The 22,400-nt window shown below is 39.1% G+C and overlaps 1 protein-coding gene across 1 annotated transcript in view; it reads left to right on the forward strand.

The window, feature by feature from the left end:
• The window catches only part of USP24 (ubiquitin specific peptidase 24), a gene marked incomplete at its 5' end in the record, with an annotated part of 128,613 nt that overhangs the window by 25,014 nt on the left and 81,199 nt on the right, over positions 1-22,400 (forward strand). The window contains 8 exons of the mRNA XM_081088466.1: positions 4,621-4,786; positions 6,770-6,837; positions 11,112-11,255; positions 11,899-12,021; positions 13,001-13,036; positions 13,347-13,412; positions 16,956-17,021; positions 22,163-22,237. Of these exons, the coding sequence (XP_080944592.1) occupies positions 4,621-4,786; positions 6,770-6,837; positions 11,112-11,255; positions 11,899-12,021; positions 13,001-13,036; positions 13,347-13,412; positions 16,956-17,021; positions 22,163-22,237 (744 nt within the window). The remainder of the gene's footprint in view (positions 1-4,620; positions 4,787-6,769; positions 6,838-11,111; positions 11,256-11,898; positions 12,022-13,000; positions 13,037-13,346; positions 13,413-16,955; positions 17,022-22,162; positions 22,238-22,400) is intronic.

Consider the following 22,400-nt stretch of genomic DNA (forward strand, 5'->3'; position numbering starts at 1 on the left):
TGGTAATCTGAAGGAACAAGGTCTGGGTGGGTTAATACTTCCCAGGCAAGATCTTTTAATGTGTCTTTAACTGGTTTTGAAGTGTGTGATGGTGCATCATGAAGCAAAATTACTTTGCTGTGTCTTCTGGAACATTCTGGTCGTTTCACAATCAAAGTGTGGTTCTAATTGATTATTTGTTGTCGGTAGCGATCAGTTTTAATGGTTTCACCTGGTTTTAGAAGCTCATAATACACCATACCTTCCTGATCCCACCAAATGCAGAGCATTGTCTACTTTCTGAAGCGATTTGGCCTTGCAGTCGATGTTGACGGTTGACCTGGATCAATCCATGATTCTGTGCATTTGGGATTCTCAAAATAAATCCACTTTTCATCGCCAGTCACAATTCGATGCCAAAAAGACTCTGTGCCGTTGAAGCAACATTTCACTGATGACTTTTCGGTTTTCCATTTGTCTTTCATTCAGTTGATGTGGCACCCATTTTCCTTCCTTTAAAATCTTTCCCATTGCTTGTAAATGATCGGAAATTGTTTGTGGAGCAACGTTTAGTCTTTCTGCAAGTTGTTTTTGAGTTTGACATGCATATTCATCCAATAATGCTTGTAATTGTTGCTGTTCAACTTTTTCAGTTGACCTGGACGTTCTTTGTCTTTCACATGGAAATCATCACTTTTAAAGTGTTTAAGCCAGCGTTCACAAGTATCTTGAGATGGAGCATGTTCACCATAAGCTTCCCGAAGTATACAATAACTTTTTCTTCAAAATAAATTAATGAATTAAAACTTCCCGTAAATGCTCTTTTTGGGGCATGAAATTCGACATTTTTAAGCGTAAAAATATCTATGATGTTAACACCTTCAGCAAATTTGAAATATGAAGTTTTGAAGCTTGCTGTCAATATAACAAAATAGCATACATATCAAATTGCATATATATCAAATATGTGTAACTCCATCTATTGAAAAAAATCTGCATTATTAACCGGTACACCCAGTATATGCCACTCAGTGATCCCACTTCTAGGAATATATCCCAAGAAATTAGAAACACCAATCAGAAAGGATATATGCACCCCTATGTTCATAGCAGCACAATTTACCATAGCTAAGATTTGGAAACAGCCTAAGTGCCCATCAGCAGATGAATGGATTGAAAAACTGGTATATATACACAATGGAATACTACGCTGTGGTAAAAAAGGACTTCTTACTATTTGTAAAAGCATGGATGGAACTGGAGAGCATTATGCTAAGTGAAGTAAGCCAGTCAGAGAAAGATAAATATCACATGATGTCACTTATTTATGGAAAATAATGAACAACATAAACTGATGAACAAAACAGATCCAGAGACAGAGAAGCATCGATCAGACCGTCAAACCTCAGAGTGAAGGTGGGGAGGGTGGGGGTAAGGGGAAGAGATCAACCAAAGGACTTGTATGCATGCATGTAAGCCTAACCAATGGACACAGACACCAGGGGGGTGAGGGCATGAGTGGGAGATAGGGGGAGGGCAATGGGAGGATAAAGACACATATGTAATACCTTAATCAATAAAAGGGGAAAAAAGTTATATGACCACCCACCGTGAATTACCTGGTTAGGAATTTATGGTCAGACTAGGGCAGTGATGGTGAACCTATGAACTCATTTTTTGGGTTGATTTTTCTTTGTTAAATGGCATTTAAATATATAAAATAAATATCAAAAATATAAGTCTTTGTTTTACTATGATTGCAAATATCAAAAAATTTCTATATGTGACATGGCACCAGAGTTAAGTTAGGGTTTTTCAAAATGCTGACACGCCGAGCTCAAAAGGTTCGCCATCACTGGACTAGGGGCTCAGTGCACGAATTCGTGCACCTTGAACTGTGGGCCGCAAAGCTGTGGTAGGCACAGAGGCGGGTGTTGGCCCATCCTCTGTGCCCCGGCCTGGCCCTTCCTGCAGCAGCCCCCAGTCCCATGTCTGCCGGCTGCCCTGCTCCTGCCACCACCGCTCCCACACACTGACAGCGTCGGCCCCGCTCGTACCCGCTGATGGCACAAAACGATTGGGGCCAGTGCCAGCAAAGGGTGTGAGCGGAGCCAGCGCCGTCAGTGGTTGTGAGTGGCCTGGCACTGGCAGTGGGTGCAAGAGGCGGCTGCTGACCCCAGTCGCCCCTCAGGAGCAGGGTGAGGTAGAGAAGGCCTGAGGGGCAACCGGGGCCAGCAGCTGCTGCTTGCACTTGCTGATGGTGTCGAGCGATTGGGGCCGGGTGCTGGCAGCGGGTGCAAGTGGCAGCTTCAGCACCAGCAGTGGGTGCGAGTGGGGCCAACACCGGCATCAGGTGTGAGCGCTGGGCGGGATCGTGGCGTGTGGGAGTAAAGAATTTTCAGTAACCACCAGAGGCTCGCCCTGATGACAGCGACGGTGCCCCTGCTCACCTGCTCCACTATCCCGCCACAGCTGACAATGCCTCTATGTTCTGCATGCACCTCCTGGTAGTCAGCGCACATAGTGACTGGTTGTTCCGCTCTTCAGTCGATTAGGGTTTTATATGCAGGCAGTCCTTGAGTTACATTGCCATTTCCCATTTACAGTATTTATTTAAAAAAAAGCTTCGTCATTTCGACGTATGTACATGTGTCCTTTATGTTTTATTTATTTACCACAAGTAAAGGTCAGGAATTGTTATCTTTTAAATTTTTTTACTGTTTCACTTCATTGCTGCTGTGTGTGTGCTCCATGTGAGTGATGTAGGTGCTTCTGTAGGTGGGTTCCGACTTATGGCGAAAATCGCGTTATGTCGCATTGTAGGAATAGATCTCCAACGTAACCCGAGGACCTACTGTATATAAATCACCCTGTGAGAGTACTTCCCTTAGAACCCCTTCCAGGTCTCTACCACTATGGGTGAGTCCCTAACTCTAATAAGGGTTGAAAGCAGCAATTTCAACCGGTGTGCCACAGCATATGCCGCCAGAATTTTAAAGCGTGCAATACCTTGAGTATGTAGTCAGAGCCACTGACCTCTTTTCCTGTAGACTGTCAAATTTAAAAATAACAATAACCAACACAACAATAGCCGCCCGTGTGAATGAATGAAAATTATGCCTTTGGTTTACTTAAGTCAGATTGGCAAAATATATAATGTATTTTTTGGTGTGCTGCAGAGTTTTAGTAATTAGTTTGTGTGTGCCATGAGATGAAAAAGGTTGAAACTCACTGGTTTAAAGGAGTTTGACATATGTAGTTTGGAAATTCTGGAAAGGCTTCTCTGAAAGAGTATTGGAGGAATGGTGGCATCTCGGCGGAGCTGTACAGAAGTATAGATTTGAGAGAAGTTTAGGTCTAATCCTGGTCTTTGGGGGTGAAGATGGGAGCACGGGTTTTAAGAATGAGTCCCTGGTTCTTAGCTATGAAAGAGGAAATCTTACCTATTGCAACAGCATGGATGGACCTGGGGAGTATTATGCTAATTGAAATAAGCCAGTCAGAGAAATACAAATACCATATGATTCTACTTGTGTGTGGAACCTAACAAAATAAACTTAACAAACAGAATAGAAACAGACTCATAAATACAGAGAACAGACTGATAGCTGTCAGATGGGAGTGGGATTGGGGTACTTGGTGGGAAAGATGAAGGGATTAGGCAAAGAAAAAGACAACTCATAGGTACAGACCTATGGTGATCATCAGAGGGAAAGGGGAATTGAGGGGAGGTAGAAGAGAGAAAAGGGGGGATAAATAGTGATAGGAGGCTTGACTTGGGGTGGTGAACACACAATATAATATACAGATGATGTATTATAGAATTGTACACCTGAAACATAGTCTTATTAACCAATGGCACCCCAATAAATTCAATTTAAAAAATCTTGAAATTATCAACAAAAAAAGAGGATGAGTCCTGGTTTCTGGCTGTGCTGCTAAACAGATGTGCCATTCTCTGGAGTATAATGAGAAGAGCCAGAGGTTTGAGAAATAGCATTGAGGTTTGAGAAACTCCAATACTTGATGGCCAGGAAGGGGAGGTTGTACCAGAAGGGGAGATAGAATGGAACCAGCCAGATCCACCAAAGGAGAACAGGGGAGTGTGCTGTCCTGGGAGGTGAGGGGAACGGATCTAGCATATCCAGAAGAGGGAGCAGGCAGAAGAAATTAATCCTTCTAGTGAAGAAAAACAAAACAAAACAACAAAAATGGGGAGAATAGGATGGCTGCAGGTGAAGGTAGGTTTGCTATTTTATAATGAGAAGGTTCATCTTTGAAGAATGAGATGAGCTTGCCTTCTGAGGGGGAGTAAGAAGGCCACTCTAATAAAGTTTGAGACTACATAGTCTTGGTCAATTTTGATAAATTTCTCCAGAGATACCTGCTGCCTCCATTCCTCACCACTGACTCACTCCTGACACGACATCAGTAGGGTTTCCATACTCTCCCACGATAGCTGTTACTGTCACCACTGAACTCTTATCATTAAATTCAAGTTATGAGAAAGAAATTTGGAATCTACACTATTGGTATTATTTATTAGCTTCTATTGATTAAGCATCTGCTCAGTGTTAAATAAAAAAAATTTAAAGTAGTCACTGTTGGTTTTTTTTTTTTACCATAATCCCTATTTGTCAGAAGAATGATGAAAATGGAAACTGCTCAGGGGAAGGAATTGAATTCCCTACAACAAACTTATATGAACTGGAAAGCCGTGTTTTGACTGATCATTGGTCCATCCCTTACAAGAGAGAAGAATCACTAGGAAAATGCTTGTTGGCGTCTACCTACCTTGCAAGACTTGGTAAGTTTTCAGACTTCAGAACTCATGAGCAGATTTTTTTGTTTTTTACTAAGAGACCTGACTTTATAATCTTAGAACATTTACTCTATTCTTTGCTTATCCCCTGTGGAATATTTAAAGCTTTGAATTAAATCAACTGTTTTCATCCAGCTCCAATAGAGTGTAAGATTCTTTAAAATGTAATTGAAAAAACTTATAAATTGAAATTAACTTTTCCACAGAAGCTTGGAGCACTTTAAAAGTCCCAATTCATTGGCTTTTTATTTTTTTAAGAGAAGGTAATATTTATTTAACAGACATTTTGTACTTACATGTTTGGCACTATCTTAAGTGCTTTACAAATATTAAACTAGTAGAGTAATAAAATAACACTAAGTTGGAAGAACGGGTGTCAATATAAGGAAGCTTCTATAGTATGTTTTAAAGAGAAAATAATTTCTTTTTCATATTGAATTCAATTGTAAAGTAAGAATTGGGCCACTGTTATGTGTGTTTTTTCCTCCTTATTAAAAGTGTGCATAGTTTACCACCATGATTAAATATGAGGCACATTAGTAGGTAGGAAATGTTTTCACAGGATTAGATTTAATCCTAATGGGCAATTTTCTGGTACGTTTATTACTGGCTTTTCAGCAGCAACATTTATTAAGTGCCTATTAGGATGTAGATACTGTGATAGGCAGTGGTTCCGAAAAAAGAAAATGTGTTCAGCATGCATTCACTTAGCAAGTTATCACTTACTGTGTGCCAGGCACCATTCTGTGCATTTTGTTACACAGTTAATCAGTTTGTTTTAAGGAAGAAGAGTGATTTTTGGCATTTATTGAGAATATTTATATTTTATAGAGCTGTTTAGGAAAGTAATGGTAAGTAGTTAGTGTTTGGTTTTATTAGTTACAAGTGGCCCAGTGCACGTCCCTAACTGCCTCTGCCTGCCTGCCTGCCTGACTGCCTGCCTAATCTTGCCCCCAACTGCCTCTGACTGCCTGATCACCCCTAACTGCCCTCCCCTGCCAGCCTGATCTCACCCCCAACTGCCCTCCTTTGCCAGCTTGATATTGCCCCCAACTGCCCTCCCTTGCCAGCCTGGTTGTCCCCAACTGCCCTCCCCTGGCAGCCTGATCTTGCCCCCAACTACCCTCTCCTGCCAGCCTGATCTCGCCCCCAATGGCCCTTCCGTGACAGCCAACTTGGTTCTGATTGGTCGGTTTCTATGCCAGTCAGCGTCAAAAGCTCTGCCTCCTAGGCAGCCATTGGCTCCTCACAGTTCACCCAGATTTGGTTCTGATTGGTCTGTTTCTATGCCAGTCAGCATCTCTGGCCTATCTCTGGGCCTGATGAGAGAGGTGAGGCTGATCAGTAGCCCCTGCGGAGACCCAGAGAAAAAGAGAGAGACACGGCTACTGGTGAAGCCTGGAGAGAAGGAGAGGCAAGGGCTGATCAACAGCTGCCATGGAGGCTGCGGATCAGACCCTGCCTCTCTCTCTGGGCCTGATCCACAGCCTCCTCGGCAGTCAGTGCTGGGTCGCTGCGCCCACACCCGCAGCAGTTAGTGCTGGGTCACCACAGCAACCCAGCACTGACTACAGGACTGACTTCTGGTGTTCAGTTGAGCCTTCGGTAGGGCTTACGGACCCTGGGTTTTTACATATTACGATTTAATCGGGTCATTTGAAGTTACTCTGACATGGAAACATAAGTTCAACCATTTCAGTTCTAATTAATATTTATTTATTATACTATTTAACAAGTGTATATTAATAATAAGTAAAAATAAATATATTGTGGTACTAATAAATAAATACTGTGATTGTTTCTCAGCCTGTTCCTTCATCAGAATGTATACATTCTGCTTTTAATAATCCCTTAAGAATCAAGGTTTCTATCATAAATAGTTCCAGGTGTATGAATTTGAAATGGTACATATGGTCTCTACAAACTACTTAAAAATCTAAGGCATATTTTTTCATTTATTTTACTTAGGTCTTTCTGAGTCTGATGAGAATTGTAAAAGATTTATGGATAGGTGTATGCCTGAAGCATTTAAAAAGGTAAGAAATATGTGCTCAGCTGATTTATTTTGTGCTGGGGTTGAAGTTGAACAGGCTTTTTGTTTTAGTTTTTTATGTGTGAGACCAGTTTATGAATCTTGTTCAACTGAGGAATCCTCTAATATGAAAAAAGTAGCTGTAAATTTGGGGCTTATAAATGATTTGCTTCTTTTGTATTTATTTGCTTGCACATGTCTTTGGTTGACTATCACTTCTGCTATTTAATTGTTAAGGTTAAAATATTATACTAGGAAATTAGACATCTTACTAAACTAAGGATTGTGGCACTTAGGAAGATAATATTTATCAGAATACAAGCCATTTTATACTTATTTTACTGAGGTAGAAGCAGATGTTTTAAACTACAGAAAGTTTGACTGAATTGAGTATTCTTGCTGGCAGAATGACATGCGGATGACAGCATGTGTGTGGGATAGAGTGATAATAGGAGACCACAGGACTTGTTTTTCTAACTCAAGGAAGGAAGATTCCCTTTTCAGGATGAGTCCTGAATTCCCACAAGAACCGGGGCAATGTCATAGACACTGTAGTTTTCCCCAGCGTGTAGCCAGTGCTGAGCTCAAAGAAAAGATTTAGTAAATCTTTGTTGAAAGAATAAATGAGCCCTAGCTGTTTGTCTCAGTGGATAGAGCGTTGGCCTGTGGACTAAAGGTCCCGGGTTTGATTCTGTTCAAGGGCACATGCCTGGGTTGTGAGCTTGATCCCTGGTGGGGGGAAGAGCAAGAGGCAGCTGATCAATGATTCTCATCATTCATGTTTCTATATCTCCCTCTCCCTTCCTCTCTGAAATCAATAAAAATATATTTTTTTAAAAAAGAATAAACGAGTCTCCTGCTGTCTGGTACTTCTGGGTTTTGACAACCATTTTTGTCTCATGCAAGTAAATCACTACAACTACAGATGGGTAAAGTTTAAACCCAGTGAAATAAACTGTTCATATGCAAACTATTATTCTCATCTGCATCTTGACAGATAGAATCTCCTTTGATTCACGACTTAAAAAATAACAAAATTAATTATAGGAACAAAAAATAGCTTCGTCTTTGAAAAAGGGAAGAAATCTTTAAAATTGTCATTCGGCCCTAGCTGGTTTTGCTCAGTGGATAGAGCATCAGCCTGTGGACTGAGGGGTCCCAGGTTTGATTCTGGTCAAGGGCACATGCCTGGGTTGTGAACTTGATCCCCAGTATGGGGGGGTGCAAGAGGCAGCCAATCAATGATTCTCATCATTGATGTTTCTATCTCTCTACCTCCCCCTTCCTCTCTGAAATCAGTAAAAATATATTTAAAAAATAAATAAATAAAATTGTCATTCAGTTAGGGATTATTTGCAATGAGAATTTATCTTCATTTTGGATGAATTCATCGACCAATTTGTAGTTTAAAATTATTTTAAGTTTTTAAAAATTCTTGTAAGAATCAGGGTAGTATTGTAACAAACTGTGAGACATCTATAATAATAAAAGTGTAATATGCTAATTAAACCAGACAGCCAAAAGACCCTCCCAACGTCCTTCTGGATGAAGCCAGGGCTGTGAGGGCCGAGGCAAGCCACAGAGGCAAGCTGCCTCAGCTGCGAGGGCCGAGCCCCTTGCACGAATTTTGTGCATCGGGCCTCTAGTATAATACATGCCTACATTTACAGAGACAGAAAAATGCAAAGTTATGGAAAGGATTTATTAGCGTAAGGAAAGGACCTTTAGGTTGATGATCTCCAGATCCAGAGAGCCCTGTCAATTCCTAGCAAGTTGCATTTTTGGAATATAATACTCTAATTCTATACAGAGATGCTTCAGAGGACTGTTTTATATTATGCCCTCAGCTGTTGGTACTAGTATAACAAATGATCAGGGGGTTGTTTGGGGGTTTCTCTGTAAAACTGTGAGCACAAGGGCACCCTGCGTTGTATTGTTCATGGTTGTTTATGTAAAAATGCCTGTTAAATTTCTTTAGTGTTTAGAACTTTAAAAAAGATTCTCCTCCCATCACTAAGGCATGCTTTCCTTTATTAAATCGGAAGAGCTACAGAATTCTGTGTGCCTTTAGACTTGGCTGCCGGGAAACTCGGAGTGTTTTATATAATTGGTCTTGGTTTCCTTAGCTGTGTTTTCTGGTATGATGACTCTCCTTCTAACCCACTTCTCTAGGGTTTTCTTATAAGCTGCCTCAAATTTTTTAGAAGGGTATAAGTAATTAATAAGCACTGTATGAATAAGATGCACAAAAGGAGCTTGGTTGTCATTTCTGTTTTCTTCACCTTACTCCTTCAGGCCAGCCTGGATTCTTTACTAGTATATTGAGGCATGGGGAAAAATGTAGGTGTAGCCATAGTGCACAGGTATGCATCTTCCCCACCAGGGCCTGCCTGTCCCTCCCCATCTCTTCTGGAAGACAGAACTTCATTTTCCAATTAAAAACTGAATACGTGAGATGGCAACAGAGAGAATAGTGCTTAATCCACCTACTTTTTTTTGTTATTGTCACTATGAAGCTTCTCAAATGTTAATCTCTGCTGCTTTAACTTTTAAATATAAGAAGACTATATAGGCAAGCAAAAAAACACTCCTTGGTTTATATAAAAATCGGTCTTATGATTATTGCTCATTTGAGCAAATAGTGCAACTAATTGGAATGTCAAAAATCTGGAACTGAGGTTTTCTTTTCCTCTGCAGCTAAAGAAGTTTGAGCTCTCTTAGGCTGCTTTTGTTAAGAGCTTCTTAATGTGGCCACGATTAAATTTTTATTGCACTGTATTTTCTCTCTGAAGGGAAATCTTATGCAAACATGAAATCACTGTGTCAGTTTACCATTATTTTAATAAGCTGAATCCTTTGAGTTCTCATTCCCTCTTCTAGCCATTGTTTCTGAATTAGACTCCCTCATGGAATAGAATACTGAGGATTGGGGAAATTCATTAATGATGATTTTAGATTCATCTGTGTGCCTGTTCCCTCTTTTTAACAAATGTAAGATGCTGAGTATAAGATGCACCATTGTTTTATATGTTATGCTTATATTTAAGAAAAAGAGCTACAAAATAAACAATATTGCAGTGCCTTATCACTTAGAGCTATTTTGATTTACTTAAACATTTTTTAAAGTTGAATATTACTTTTATACAAACCAAAAAGCAAAATAAACTGGTAAGGTATTTCTAAATATTTTTTCACATTCAGAATCCTGTTGTAATCTGGTCAGCAGGTGGGAAGATGCAGTCCTGTTTCTGAGATATAAACAATCATAAAAAGAATGTGTACATTAGAATCCATGAAATATGAAATTCATTTCTTAGACTCCAGGAATATTGGTTAATGGTTATCTCCAAGCTAAATTAATAATAATACCTCACAATTTGTAAAATACTTTCACATTAGTTACATCCTTTGATAATCATAACATCTGTGTAAAGTTGGTAGGAACTTTCCTCTTTAGAGATGAGAGAACTAACTGAGCCTTTGAAAACTTTGGTACATTTGTCCAAGGCCACACAGCGAGAAAACACAGTATCAGGAGTTGATCTATTTGCTCTAAGCCACTTAACTTTTTCTAGTAATGTTGAAAAGTACAGGAGCAAATTAAACTTTTTTTAACTAACTTCTTTAATATAAGGCAGTGGTTCTCAACCTTCTGGCCTTTTAAATACAGTTCCTCATGTTGTGACCCAATCATAAAATTATTTTCGTTGCTACTTCATAAGTGTAATGTTGCTACTGTTATGAATCGTAATGTAAATATCTGATATGCAGGATGGTCTTAGGCGACCCCTGTGAAAGGGTCATTTGACTGCCAAAAGGGTCGCGACCCACAGGTTGAGAACCGCTGATGTAAGGGAATTAAAGTTCAACAGCAAAACTCAGTGTTGACTGAAATACATGAATGAGTAGATGGACTACAGCTATGGGTCTTTTTTAAAATGTTTATTATTATTTTTTAATTTTCTTTATTGATTAAGGTATTACATATGTGTCCCTATCCCATCCCCTCACCCCCCTCATGTCTGTATTCATTGGTTATGCTTATATGCATGTGTACAAGTCCTTTGGTTGATCTCTCCCTCTTCCCCCCAACCTCCTCTGCCTTCCCAGCAGATGAGTGGATTAAAAAACTGGTACAGCTATGGGTCTTTTAAAATAAATCATCTGCATAAAACGTATTATGCTAATAATCTCTTGATTGTTTGAGACTGAACTAATAAACTGTTGACTTTTTTCCTTTTCAAATTAGACTCTAAAGTGTCCTTCATGTTTTTGTAGCTCCTAACATCAAGTGCTGTTCACAAGTGGGGTACTGAAATTCATGAAGGGATCTACAACATGTTGATGCTCTTAATAGAACTGGTTGCAGAGAGAATAAAACAAGATCCAATTCCCATTGGTCTCCTGGGTGTGCTTACAATGGTATAGTATCTCCAAAATATGAAGTGCTTTGTTTTATATTTTGTTTAACATACCTACTATCCAATGACTTGTACTTAATGAGTGACTATATCATCATTAAAGATATTAACTTAGCTGTTAGGATCCTTGCTTTTTATTTTGAAAGCAGAGCAACCATTCTGTTTTCACTTTTAAAGAAATTCCTTTCTAATTTTAGTAGTTTTTTTCAGTTCTTAGAATGATTAAATATCTTTCCTTATGTCTCCCTGGTTATTTACGACATAAATACTTTCACATAGGGTGTTCATGTAGTTTGCTTTCTGGCCTTTTTTCCTGACCAGCAATAGTAGTGCTTGAAGAAGGAATGCTCTTGTTTACCCTCCTAACTTCTGTCTTCACTGCCTTTCTGCTCAGCTCTGCCTGTGGCAGCCCTAGGATATCTTGAGCATTGATATCCCCTTGCTTGAATCAGCCTGTTACCTCCTTCTCTTCCCTCACAGCAAATGTTGAACAGGACATCAGCTAAAGAGTATGCTTTGTGAGGATACTTGTAAGATTCCGTTAATAAAGGAGCCCAAGGCTGTATTTTTATCTTTTCTAATGCTAATATGTGTTGCTCTAGAAATAAATAATAATAATGTTTCTATGTTCTCTTTGAATCTAGGCTTTCAATCCTGATAATGAATACCATTTTAAAAACAGAATGAAAGTGTCTCAAAGGAATTGGGCAGAAGTGTTCGGAGAGGGAAATATGTTTGCTATCTCACCTGTATCTACTTTCCAAAAGGTAAACATAATTTTGTTTCATCTTTTATTGAGAAATGTATTGAAAAAGGTTTCTGTACTGTAAAAGTAACAGTTTACACAGAAGAGTTAAAACAGTCTATGAAAAATGACAAATATTCCGTATGACTCACAAAATTGCTGACCTTTCTTTTTTTTTTTAGATATTCTATATTTTTCCATAGATGTTATCTAACATCATGAAGAATTTTATGGACTTGAAGTGATGTTGAGTGAAATAAGAAATGACTGCATAACATCAGTGCCCTCCCTGTTTACTGAATTATCAGAACCCCAGTTTAATAGCTATCCCAGTTCCTTATTTGAAATCATTTGAATTGACTAATTATACCTAGAAAAAATAATTTAGTAGTTTCATGTATAATTTTCTTTTAAACTCCATAAGCATTAACAGTTTTGTTTTCAAGTACAGAACCAGTATCTTTATATCTTCCAAGTCCTACAATGTGTGAATAGCGTTATATCCACAAGGAGAACATAATTTAAACAATCCCTTGATCAAACAACTGGTTGTTAAGAAACAGTTGAAAGAAGTCAAGTTAGTGGATAAAAACCTGTCCATTGCTTTAGCAGAATAGAGGTTCTTTATCAGAAGTAGAGGTTCAGAAGTAAATGTTCAATCATTTATTGACCATATACTGTGTCTGACATTATTCTGTGTTTTGGAGATATAAATTAAAAGGCCATTTTTCTTAATGTAAGGAGTAATAAAACATGATTCATAGCTTAAAGCATAGTGGAAGAAATACAAAAACAAAAAATTACTTATAACAAACAAATAGGTACCGTTATAATATAGACTTAGAGACTTCTAAAATTATATATAGTTATGTCAGAGCCTTTCAAAATATTTTTCAGATTTTAATACATGTTTATCCAGTATTTTTTAGAATAAAAGAAATATAAGAGTTCATCGGAACTTTTTATATTGCCATCTCAATTTCTATTTTCTTTTCTCACAGGAACCTCATGGATGGGTTGTGGATTTGGTAAACAAGGTATACAGCTTTTATTAATGACTTACTTTTCATGTTCTAATAAAATTTCCGGGAATTTAGTATATTAAGTAGATGACAACTAGAGAGAATAATCAGAATTTTTTCCTAGGGAGACAGGTTTTATAGTCCCTTCCTCTTTTTTATGCATGATGTTTATCCAGGTGGACACCAGCCTTAGGACTCAGCACATCTCCTGCAGTGAGTGTGTCACGGGCATAGAGTGCATTGATAGAGTAGAACATTAGCCTTAATTCCTTGCTTAAAATATTAATGTGTGGCATTTTAAAATGAACTTGTACCTTCTTTCCAGTTTGGAGAATTGGGTGGATTTGCAGCAATTCAAGCTAAGCTCCGTTCAGAAGATATAGAACTTGGGGTAAGTTAAGCCCCTACATGTGCCTGATATGGAAGTTCACTTTATATTTGTGTTGTTATGTAACCAAGGGACATGACCTGGTCACATAAATTAAATGTTACAGTATAATATAGTCTTTACAGAGCCAGCTTCCATGGTTTTGATAACCATAGAAATGCTTACTCTTATTCATAACAACCAAATTTCAATATAGGGTGTTATTTCATTAGTTGCCCTTTACATATGGTATTTTTCTCTTAATTTGTGATGGCTACATGCAATTTTCTTGTTATTTAAGGACAATTGGTATATGTGGCAAGTATTTTGTGTACATAACAATTTTATGCCTCAGTTAAATCAATTTATTTCATAGAATCAGGCACAAATAAAATACTTTAAGGTTGTATAGTAAGCTTTTTGGTGTTACAGCGATGCATAGATAACAGAGGGCTGTAAAAGGAGCTGAGAATCATCCTTCAGGTGCAACACCATTATCTTTTCATGTCAACTTCATTTTCTCAAAAAAATTTAACCTTGTGGTTAGGGAAATAATTTAATCTTTAATTTTGCACAGACTGCTGACCTGTTCATAGCTGAGAGCACTTTATTCTGTTCTCTAGGTAATTAGTCATTCAATTAAAAACAACTTATGTAGCCCTTGCCAGTTTTGCTCAATGGTTAGAGGGTCACAGATTCGATTCCTAGTCAAGGGCACGTACCTTGGTTATGGGTTCCCTAGCCCCTGTAGGGGTTTGTGAGGGAGGCATCTAATTGATGTCTCTCTCTCACACATCGATGTTTTCCTTTCTCTCTCTCCTCCTCTCCCCTCCCTTCCACTCTCTCTGAAAATCAATGGAAAAAATATCCTCAGATGAGGATTTAAAAAACAAACACTTACGTACTTTCCATGTATAAGACACTGTGCTAGCTACTGTAAATAGATCAGAGCAGAAAATTATATGTAAAATTATATGCCTACGTGATGCAAATTGTGGTTAGAGTAACAGTTATTTCTGTGGGACCATGACTAATCTTTGCATGAGGGACATAACAGTCAAGGAAAAAGACTGATGTTATGGTTGGTAATAGACTGACCCTTGCTTGCTACGCACTGTTTGTCCTTAAAGATCAGATGTCTGCCAGATCACAAGTACTTCCACTGACCCTGATCAGGAAGCCTCTTCCACCTTCCCTGAGCATTAGCTAGGTTGTTGGGCTGTTGTTTTATCCCCATTGAATAAACTATGTTAGAAATGACTGTTGACCAGGAAGATAATAGGTAGTGATTTTAAAAAGCAAAAATAAAACAAACCTATTAAGATAGAGGGTTTTATTCAGCTGATATCAGAAATTTAACTTCATTTTTTTAAAAAGGTTAACACAGCCCTGGCTGGCATGGCTCAGTTGGTTGGAGCTTTGTCCTGTACACTGAAAGGTCTCAGGTTTGATTCCCGGTCAGGACACATGTCCAGGTTGTGTGTTCCATCCCCAGTTGGGGCATGTGCAGGAGGCAGCCAATGTTTCTCTTCTTCCCTTCCCCTTTCTCTTTCCCTAAAATCAATAAAAGCATGGTCTTAGGTGAGGATTAAAAAAAAATACAGAGCAGCCAAAATTTCTACCCTACTTGGATGAAAATTGGTTAAAGATAGATATATAGGGATCTGAGCTTATTGTCATTATTTTCAAATGTCTTGAGGTTAAAGATTTTTCCAAGATTTTTTCCTCAGTTCAGACCATTTTTTACAACAACTGTGTTGTGTGTTGCAGTTGATGTAGAATTATATTGTTTAGGTTGTTTTGAGGGATGGTAAAATTCAGGCCTAGGAGAAAGAGATTCCAAAATTGAGACTCTTAAAAAGTATGATGAAAATTTCACAATAAATGCCTGATTTCGGACCAGTTAAGAAGGTGACTATGTCCCAGAATAAATTTAGGCCATATGATAAATGGAGTACAATTTAATGTTTCATTTTACATTAACATTTACACTCACATTAAATATTTTGAATTTGAAAAATACTGGGGGAGGGAGACCATTCACAGTCCATCAGTTAAAATTAATATCTGTTCAGAATAAGAAGTGAAATTTGCCTTTCTTGCACTCTGTCCCCACCACACAAATATACCTACCTCCTAGAAAATGGTTACCATTTTAGGCTTAGCCTTTCTGAGTTTTTTCTAAATTTACATAAAATACATCTCTACTTGTTCTTTCTCTCTTTAAGAATAAATTATAATCAAGCTATGCCTAGTAGCATTTTTTCATTTAACATTATATCATGGACATCTTTCCAGGTTAGTACTATCAGTGTTTTTAATGGCTCCTCTGTATTCCTACAGAAGTTGTACCATGATGCAATCATCTATTAATGAGCATTGGATTATTTCTAAGTTTTTGCTATTGTGGAGAGTGTTCCATGTAAATTTGTCTTTATTTGTATATGCGACCATTTTTGAAGGATAGGTTTCTGGAAAACGGGATTTCTGGGTTAGAGACTTACATACATCTTAAAATTATAATTGCTAGTGCTAAATCTCTTCCTCACAAAGTCATTTCCTAATCCTTTTATTAGTGCTGATTATTTTCAATCTTTAATTTTTCAATATGATGGATAGGAAATGATATTTTATTTAATTTGTAATATTCCAATTTTCTGTGAATTTGAGCATTTCATCATACAATTATTGGCTGTTTCTATTTCTTCTTTAACTTGACCCAGTTATGTAGGTCTCTTTTGGTTTTTTGTTTTGATAAATTTCAGGAATTCTTTTTATAGTAAGCTTATCCAAGCCATGTTTATTTTGTGTGTTTGTAGATTTTTTTTCTTTCGGTCTTTTGCTTCTCTTTTCATTTTTATTGCTGGCTACATAGAAGCTTCAAAATTTTATGTAGTCATTATTTTTCTTAATGGCTTAAAAGTTTCATAACTTGCTTGGGGAATGTTCTTCCCATCTTAGGGTTATAAAAACACTCATTTCACTTTATACTTTACAGTTTTATTTATCATTCTCATATTTTTACTCTTCTGAATATAATCAAAATGGTAGGTTCTCCTGCAGAAAATCCCATTGAGATTGTGTTAAATTTATAGATAGTACTACTAATCCTTTTCATGTAAGAACACAGTATCTCCTCATTTATTTGAGCCTTCTTGTATATATTTCAGTATACTTTTATAGTGTTCTTCATGGAAGCCTTAAATATTTTTTTGTTAATGGCACATTTCACTCCTTCCCCAACCGTTCTCCCCTTTTCTCCTTTTTCAAATAGAAATTTTCAGTATTGTATAACATGAACTTCAGAATCATTTCAGCTAGTCCTCCAAAAAAGTTTTATTGGCATGCTGTTATTTAAATTACATTAACTTTGTATAATAATTTAAATGGATTGACATATTTATATCAATTCTTTCTACCCAAGAGTTTAGTTGGCCTAGTTATTCATTTGTGACTTGATAAAACTTCTATTTAAAATTTTCTCTGACATAGTGAAAGGAATTTGTTTAATGTTGAAGGAAAAGCTCCCACTTACATTTATTTCTAACCTTCACTGTCTTTTTTCAGGCAGTCTCAGCATTGGTGCAGCCCTTAGGGGTGTGTGCAGAGTACCTCAATTCCTCAGTGGTTCAGGTAAGTTTGGGCCATTTACATTTACTTCAGAAAGTGATCTAAGACATACAAACAGTAATTATCTTTTTATCAGGTTTGTCCAGAATTGTACCTAATTCAGAGTAACTTCTAGTGGAAATATCAGCAGAAGAAAAATTTTAAATGATTAATAATTTAAGGTCTAGGAGACCTCTAACATTTGAGATTACTTTCCTTTTTAATTTATCATTTTATAAATGTAATCTAATCTAATAAAAGACAAAAAGGGTAATTGACCATACCTTCACTACGCTTCCCATTGGCTAATCAGGGCGATATGCAAATTAACTGCCAAGAAAGATGGTGGTTAATTTGCATATATAGGCACAATGATAGGAGGCGAAAGGGGAAGGACGGAAGAACAGTGATTGGAAACCCAGGCAGTAGGCAAGAGCCCTGAGGGCCGCCTTTGCCCTGCCCCCTCAGCCCTGGATTGGAGAACCGGGGCCCCCTTTGCCCACCCCCCAGCCAGTGATCGTGATCGGAGGTGCCGCCTTGCCTGCAGCCCGTGACCACAATCAGCACTGAGGCTGCTTCCCCTCCCTTGGACTGGCTCCCTTAGTAGTCCTGCAGGTTGAATCTGAAGAGGACAGGCCAGGCACCAAGGGACCAGCACTGCCAGCACTTGAATGTGAGCAGACAGAAGGAAAAAAGACTTTGAAGGCCTGTCCAAGGCGGGTTTGCGTTTAAAACGAAGTGGGGTGGTCCGGAGCTGCAGGCACTGACAACCATGGCACTGCGGCTGCTTCCCCGCCCTAGACGCTCCACAAGGTCACTTGAGCCTACCCTGCTCCAGATGAAGTGTGATCACTGTACACGGAAGAAATGTAGTAAAAAAATAAAAACCGATGACCAAGGGCCCACCTCCATGAGCTCACAGGAGCCTCTGAGCAGTGGGCACCCCGACTATTTTAGGTGCTTCAGGTGAGCGGGGGCGATTCTGCAAACCCCAGAGGGAATCCAGGGTCCCAGGTACTCTGCCCCACCCGCTGACACTGGCTATGAGGGCACTGCAGCAGCCAACCAGCCTCATCCGCACCCCCCCCCCCCCCCCCCCCACACACACACACACACACACACGCCTACTGGTCGAAGACATAGGGAGCGCCCTTTCTGAGGGAAGACGCCCACCAGGTGTAAGGAAGGTATACAGAAGGTGCTCAGCGAGAAGTCCCCATGAGTTGTGTTTGCACCTTCATGCTGTCTCCCCTCCCCCCTCACTGCAATGCCGAAGGAAGCCTGATTCAGGAACACCCCCCTGTTGACCACCCACACGGAAAACAGCATGTGATAAACATGTCCCCCAGATGCCTGAATCCGCCTCAAAAGGAAGACCCTACAGACCCAGAGCAGGAAGATGGGGACTGAGATAGCAGGTCTGGGAAAAGCATGGCTGCCCCTCCTGCTCTCAGTCCCCCTCCCTATGTGAAGTGCCTGCACCGCCGCCCTTGGACGGAGGCCTGCAAAGGAGTGAAGAACTGTGGCTGCGCTTGGCCTGCCATCGTGGATAAGCAGGAAACATATTTACGTGCCAGAATCTAAAACCCTCTTTATCGGTAACAGAGCAAATAATGCAAGACCCACACATGTTTCTAAACGACTCTGTCTGGCTACGTGTGAACCCAGATCGAAGGCCTGCTCTCCACCGAAGAGGCTGCAAAGGCTGCTCCTCTCTCCAACAAAGGCAACCTAGAGGTTTAAAGGGAAAAGGAGATATAAATAAAACAAAATAGCAACAAGCTCTGAAGCCGCTGCTGTCAAATCCTCTGCGCGGTGGTGACGTCAGAGCCTGTCTCCCAGCGCTTGGGGCTCAGACAGCCAAGCCTTTGACGACACCTGCCAAGTTGCCTGGCACCGGCCTCCTCTACCCACAGCCACTTTCAACCTCCCGCCCGCTCCTGGAGCCGGTGGGCTTGCGGATGGAGGCTTCTGTGTTAAAGCAACCCTGTTGGTGGAGCACAGACACGTGTGGGCTTTTTGATGAGAACCCTTAGCATCCCTTCACGAACGTGTTTTTAACTATTCCAAGATCACGCTCCCAGCCTTGGCAACTCTCAAATAGGCCTTAGTGATTCCACTTGCACGATGCAAAGACTGACCCGGGTTTCACTGAGTCGGAACCCTCGGCCTGGAATAGATCGGGAGAAAAAAGCAGGGTCTGATCGCAGCCCCATGGCAATCAGTGCTGGGTCGGTGTGGTGGAAGTCAGTCCTGCAGTCATTGAACATGGGGTCAATTAATATTAAGTGACATAGGGTCAATTAATATCTCTTTGAGAGGAGTTGAGAATATAAAGTACAGTGTAGAGCAATTATATTATTTCACATAAAACTTTTCAACTAAGATATTTTTCTTTATTTAAAATGTATCTTTATTGTTGAAAGTATTACAGATGTCCCTTTGTTTTAGTTTTTTTCCCCCCATTGATCTCCTCCACCCTGCACCCACCCCTTCCAGGCCTTAGCCAGACTACTGTTTGTGTCCATGGGCTATTCCTATCTAATACATAAAAATCTAGAAAGATTTAGAGAAAATAAAATAAAAGATATGCCAGGTAAATATTGAACCAGAAGCGCTGAAGTTGCTGCATGAATACTTGCAGGCTTGAAGCCAAAACACAACTCATGAGATAAAGTTAGTCATTGTAACATAACAAAAGGTTCCTTTCACTAAAGAGATAAGATAGCTCCCAATACTTATACACATAATAGAACAGTGTATGGGTTCAGAATGAGCCTCATCAAGATGTGTCTCAGTGGTATGCAGATTTTTGAGCTAAGGGCAATTTTAGCTTCAGGCTCAAGTGAAAATTCTTCCCCTCCCTTTACCTAAAAAAAATTGAATTAGAGGCCTCGTCCATAATATGACATTATCCTATATAACAAAAGGCTAATATGCAAATCGACAGAACAGCAGAAACGACCGGTTGCTACGACACACACTGACAACCATGGGGCAGATGCTCAATGCAGGAGCTGTCCCCTGGTGGTCAGTACGCTCCCACAGGGGGAGCGCTGCTCAGCCAGAAGCTGGGCTCATGGCTGGCTAGCGCAGCAGCGGTGATGGAAGCCACTCCCGCCTCCACAGCAGCACTAAGGATGTCCGACTGATGGCTCAGGCCTGCTCCATGGAGGTTCGAGGAGGTTCGAGAAGGTGCAGTTCGGGCTGAGGGACCCGCCCCCCTCCATGTGCACAAATTTTGTGCACCAGGCCTCTAGTTTATATATATAACAGCATATATTTTTCTTCATTTCCTTGTCTGTAAAAAGGCTGCATAAATCCCACTCCCTTCACAGGATTTTTAAGGTTCAGTACCATTATGTATTAAATTAGATCAATGTTGAACAACCCACTAGACTAACTTACTAGCTGAATCTCTCACTACCGAATAACAGCTTGATAGTATATCTTGTCTGATTTCCTGTCTCTGCATGTTGTAAGTCAACAGATCATAGAATACTCAAAGCTGTGAGTGTTCGGTTTTGTAGTGCTTAAGGCCTATTATACTCTCATTTCCTTTCCATTTCAGTTAACAAGCTTTACTGAATAAAATATCACACTGAAATACCTCCATTTATTATTTTATTTATAAATAAGTATGTGAAACTGGTAACTGTTAGAGATTTTTTAAAATCACTGTAAATTTAAAAGCGCCGTGTCCTTTGAGGGCAATGTTTTCTATCCACAATTCCTTCTTTCTAAAACATGATTTACTTAGGGCCATTTTAACAAGGGAGATACAATTTTTTTAGTAGGTTCTGGAAATTTCTGCTATTTCCAGTGTTGATGTCTTCTTTAGATGTCAAAGTAATACTGCAAGATTTTCAAATGAAATAGAATGACAGGATTTTTTCATTCTGGGTATTAAGCTCTTGATAAACATCTAGTATTCTTTCAACTTAGTAAGCATGTAACTGTAACCATTAATTTTGTAACTGAAACACTAAGACACAAAGAGGCAAAGTGATTTGAATATTTAATAATTTAACAAGAATTAATAATTTAATAATTGGCTTTTTAGTAACAAAGCCAAGATTGGATTTTTAAATGCATGCAGTGCTCCGTGGAAAGAGATTCATCATAAATATTCCAGCTGCTAGTTAATACTAAGTTCTTTAGAAATTTCAGGTTTTATATACAAGTATAGGATTACTTGAAAAAGAGTAAAAAAGTAGATGACTTTCCAACCAAAGGATATTTAACTTCATCTTTATTTTATTATATTGAACTACCCAACCTTAAATTCATGCCATAGTCATACCATGTTACTTGCCATAAATTAATAGTTGTTTCTACCATTTGTTACTTGTGCGATTTTGATGTAACTTCTGTGCCTTGACTTCCTTATCTGTAAAATGGTGATGCTAATCATGCTTATCTCACAGAGTTACAGTGAGAAGCAGGGCTGGCACGTGCTGACAAGAACAGTGTGCCTTGACTTTACCCTAACAGCCCTCAGTCCTCACTGTACAACCAACATTAAAAATTCTATTTGGTTAATTGCCTGATGTCATTTTAACTCATTGCTAATGTCTTCTTAGCTTTCACAGCCAAATATTGTTCATCTTCTTTCATCACCAGATAAGTTTTAAAAATTATTTTACTTAGATGGAAGTGATCATTTAGATTTAGCTAGTATTTGACTACTTCCCACATACTGTTTACAGTTAGTTGTCTGATTATGCTACCATCCTGGAGTAATGTGTTGTGTGAGTCTCATCTATGGGCCTCATTTATATCAGCAAGCAAAAGTAGTGCATATAATAGCATATATTTTGTGCTCTGTGCTTATATTCATTTTTTAAAATCAAATGCAAAATATTTACTTTATTACAAAATTAATACATATTCGTGCTTAATTTTTAAAAGTCCATATGTCTTTGGTTGCTCTTTAAAGTTACTGTTATAAGGTCGTAATTACAGGGATTCCCCCCTCTGCTATTAAAGAAGCTGAGGCATAAATGCAGTTAAAGGTTTTCTTGGAATGGTATTAGCAAGGTAGTGTTAGCTCTGCTACTAGAATTGCACTGTCTCCTTTGTGGAAGGTGAATGAAGAAGTATCTCCTCTCTAATTTTAGGACAGATTCAGGACTTTTTATTAAGGTAGTACTTTTTTTCTGTAGCCTATGCTAGACCCGGTCATCCTTACTACAATCCAGGATGTGCGGAGTGTGGAGGAAAAGGACCTCAAAGACAAGGTAAGTGCTGTCTCCAGCAGACAGGCCCCAGTGCCTATTGGTCCATGGAAGCAGAGCCAGGACTTGGGGCTCAGTTCACACTCCATTGTTCTTTGGATTCTGGTTCTGTACAACTCATATCAAATTAATTATACATTTTCTAATTGAAAAATTCTGCTTCTGA

Source organism: Myotis nattereri (assembly GCF_964212035.1).
Source record: "Myotis nattereri genome assembly, chromosome: 3".
Lineage (NCBI taxonomy): Eukaryota > Metazoa > Chordata > Mammalia > Chiroptera > Vespertilionidae > Myotis > Myotis nattereri.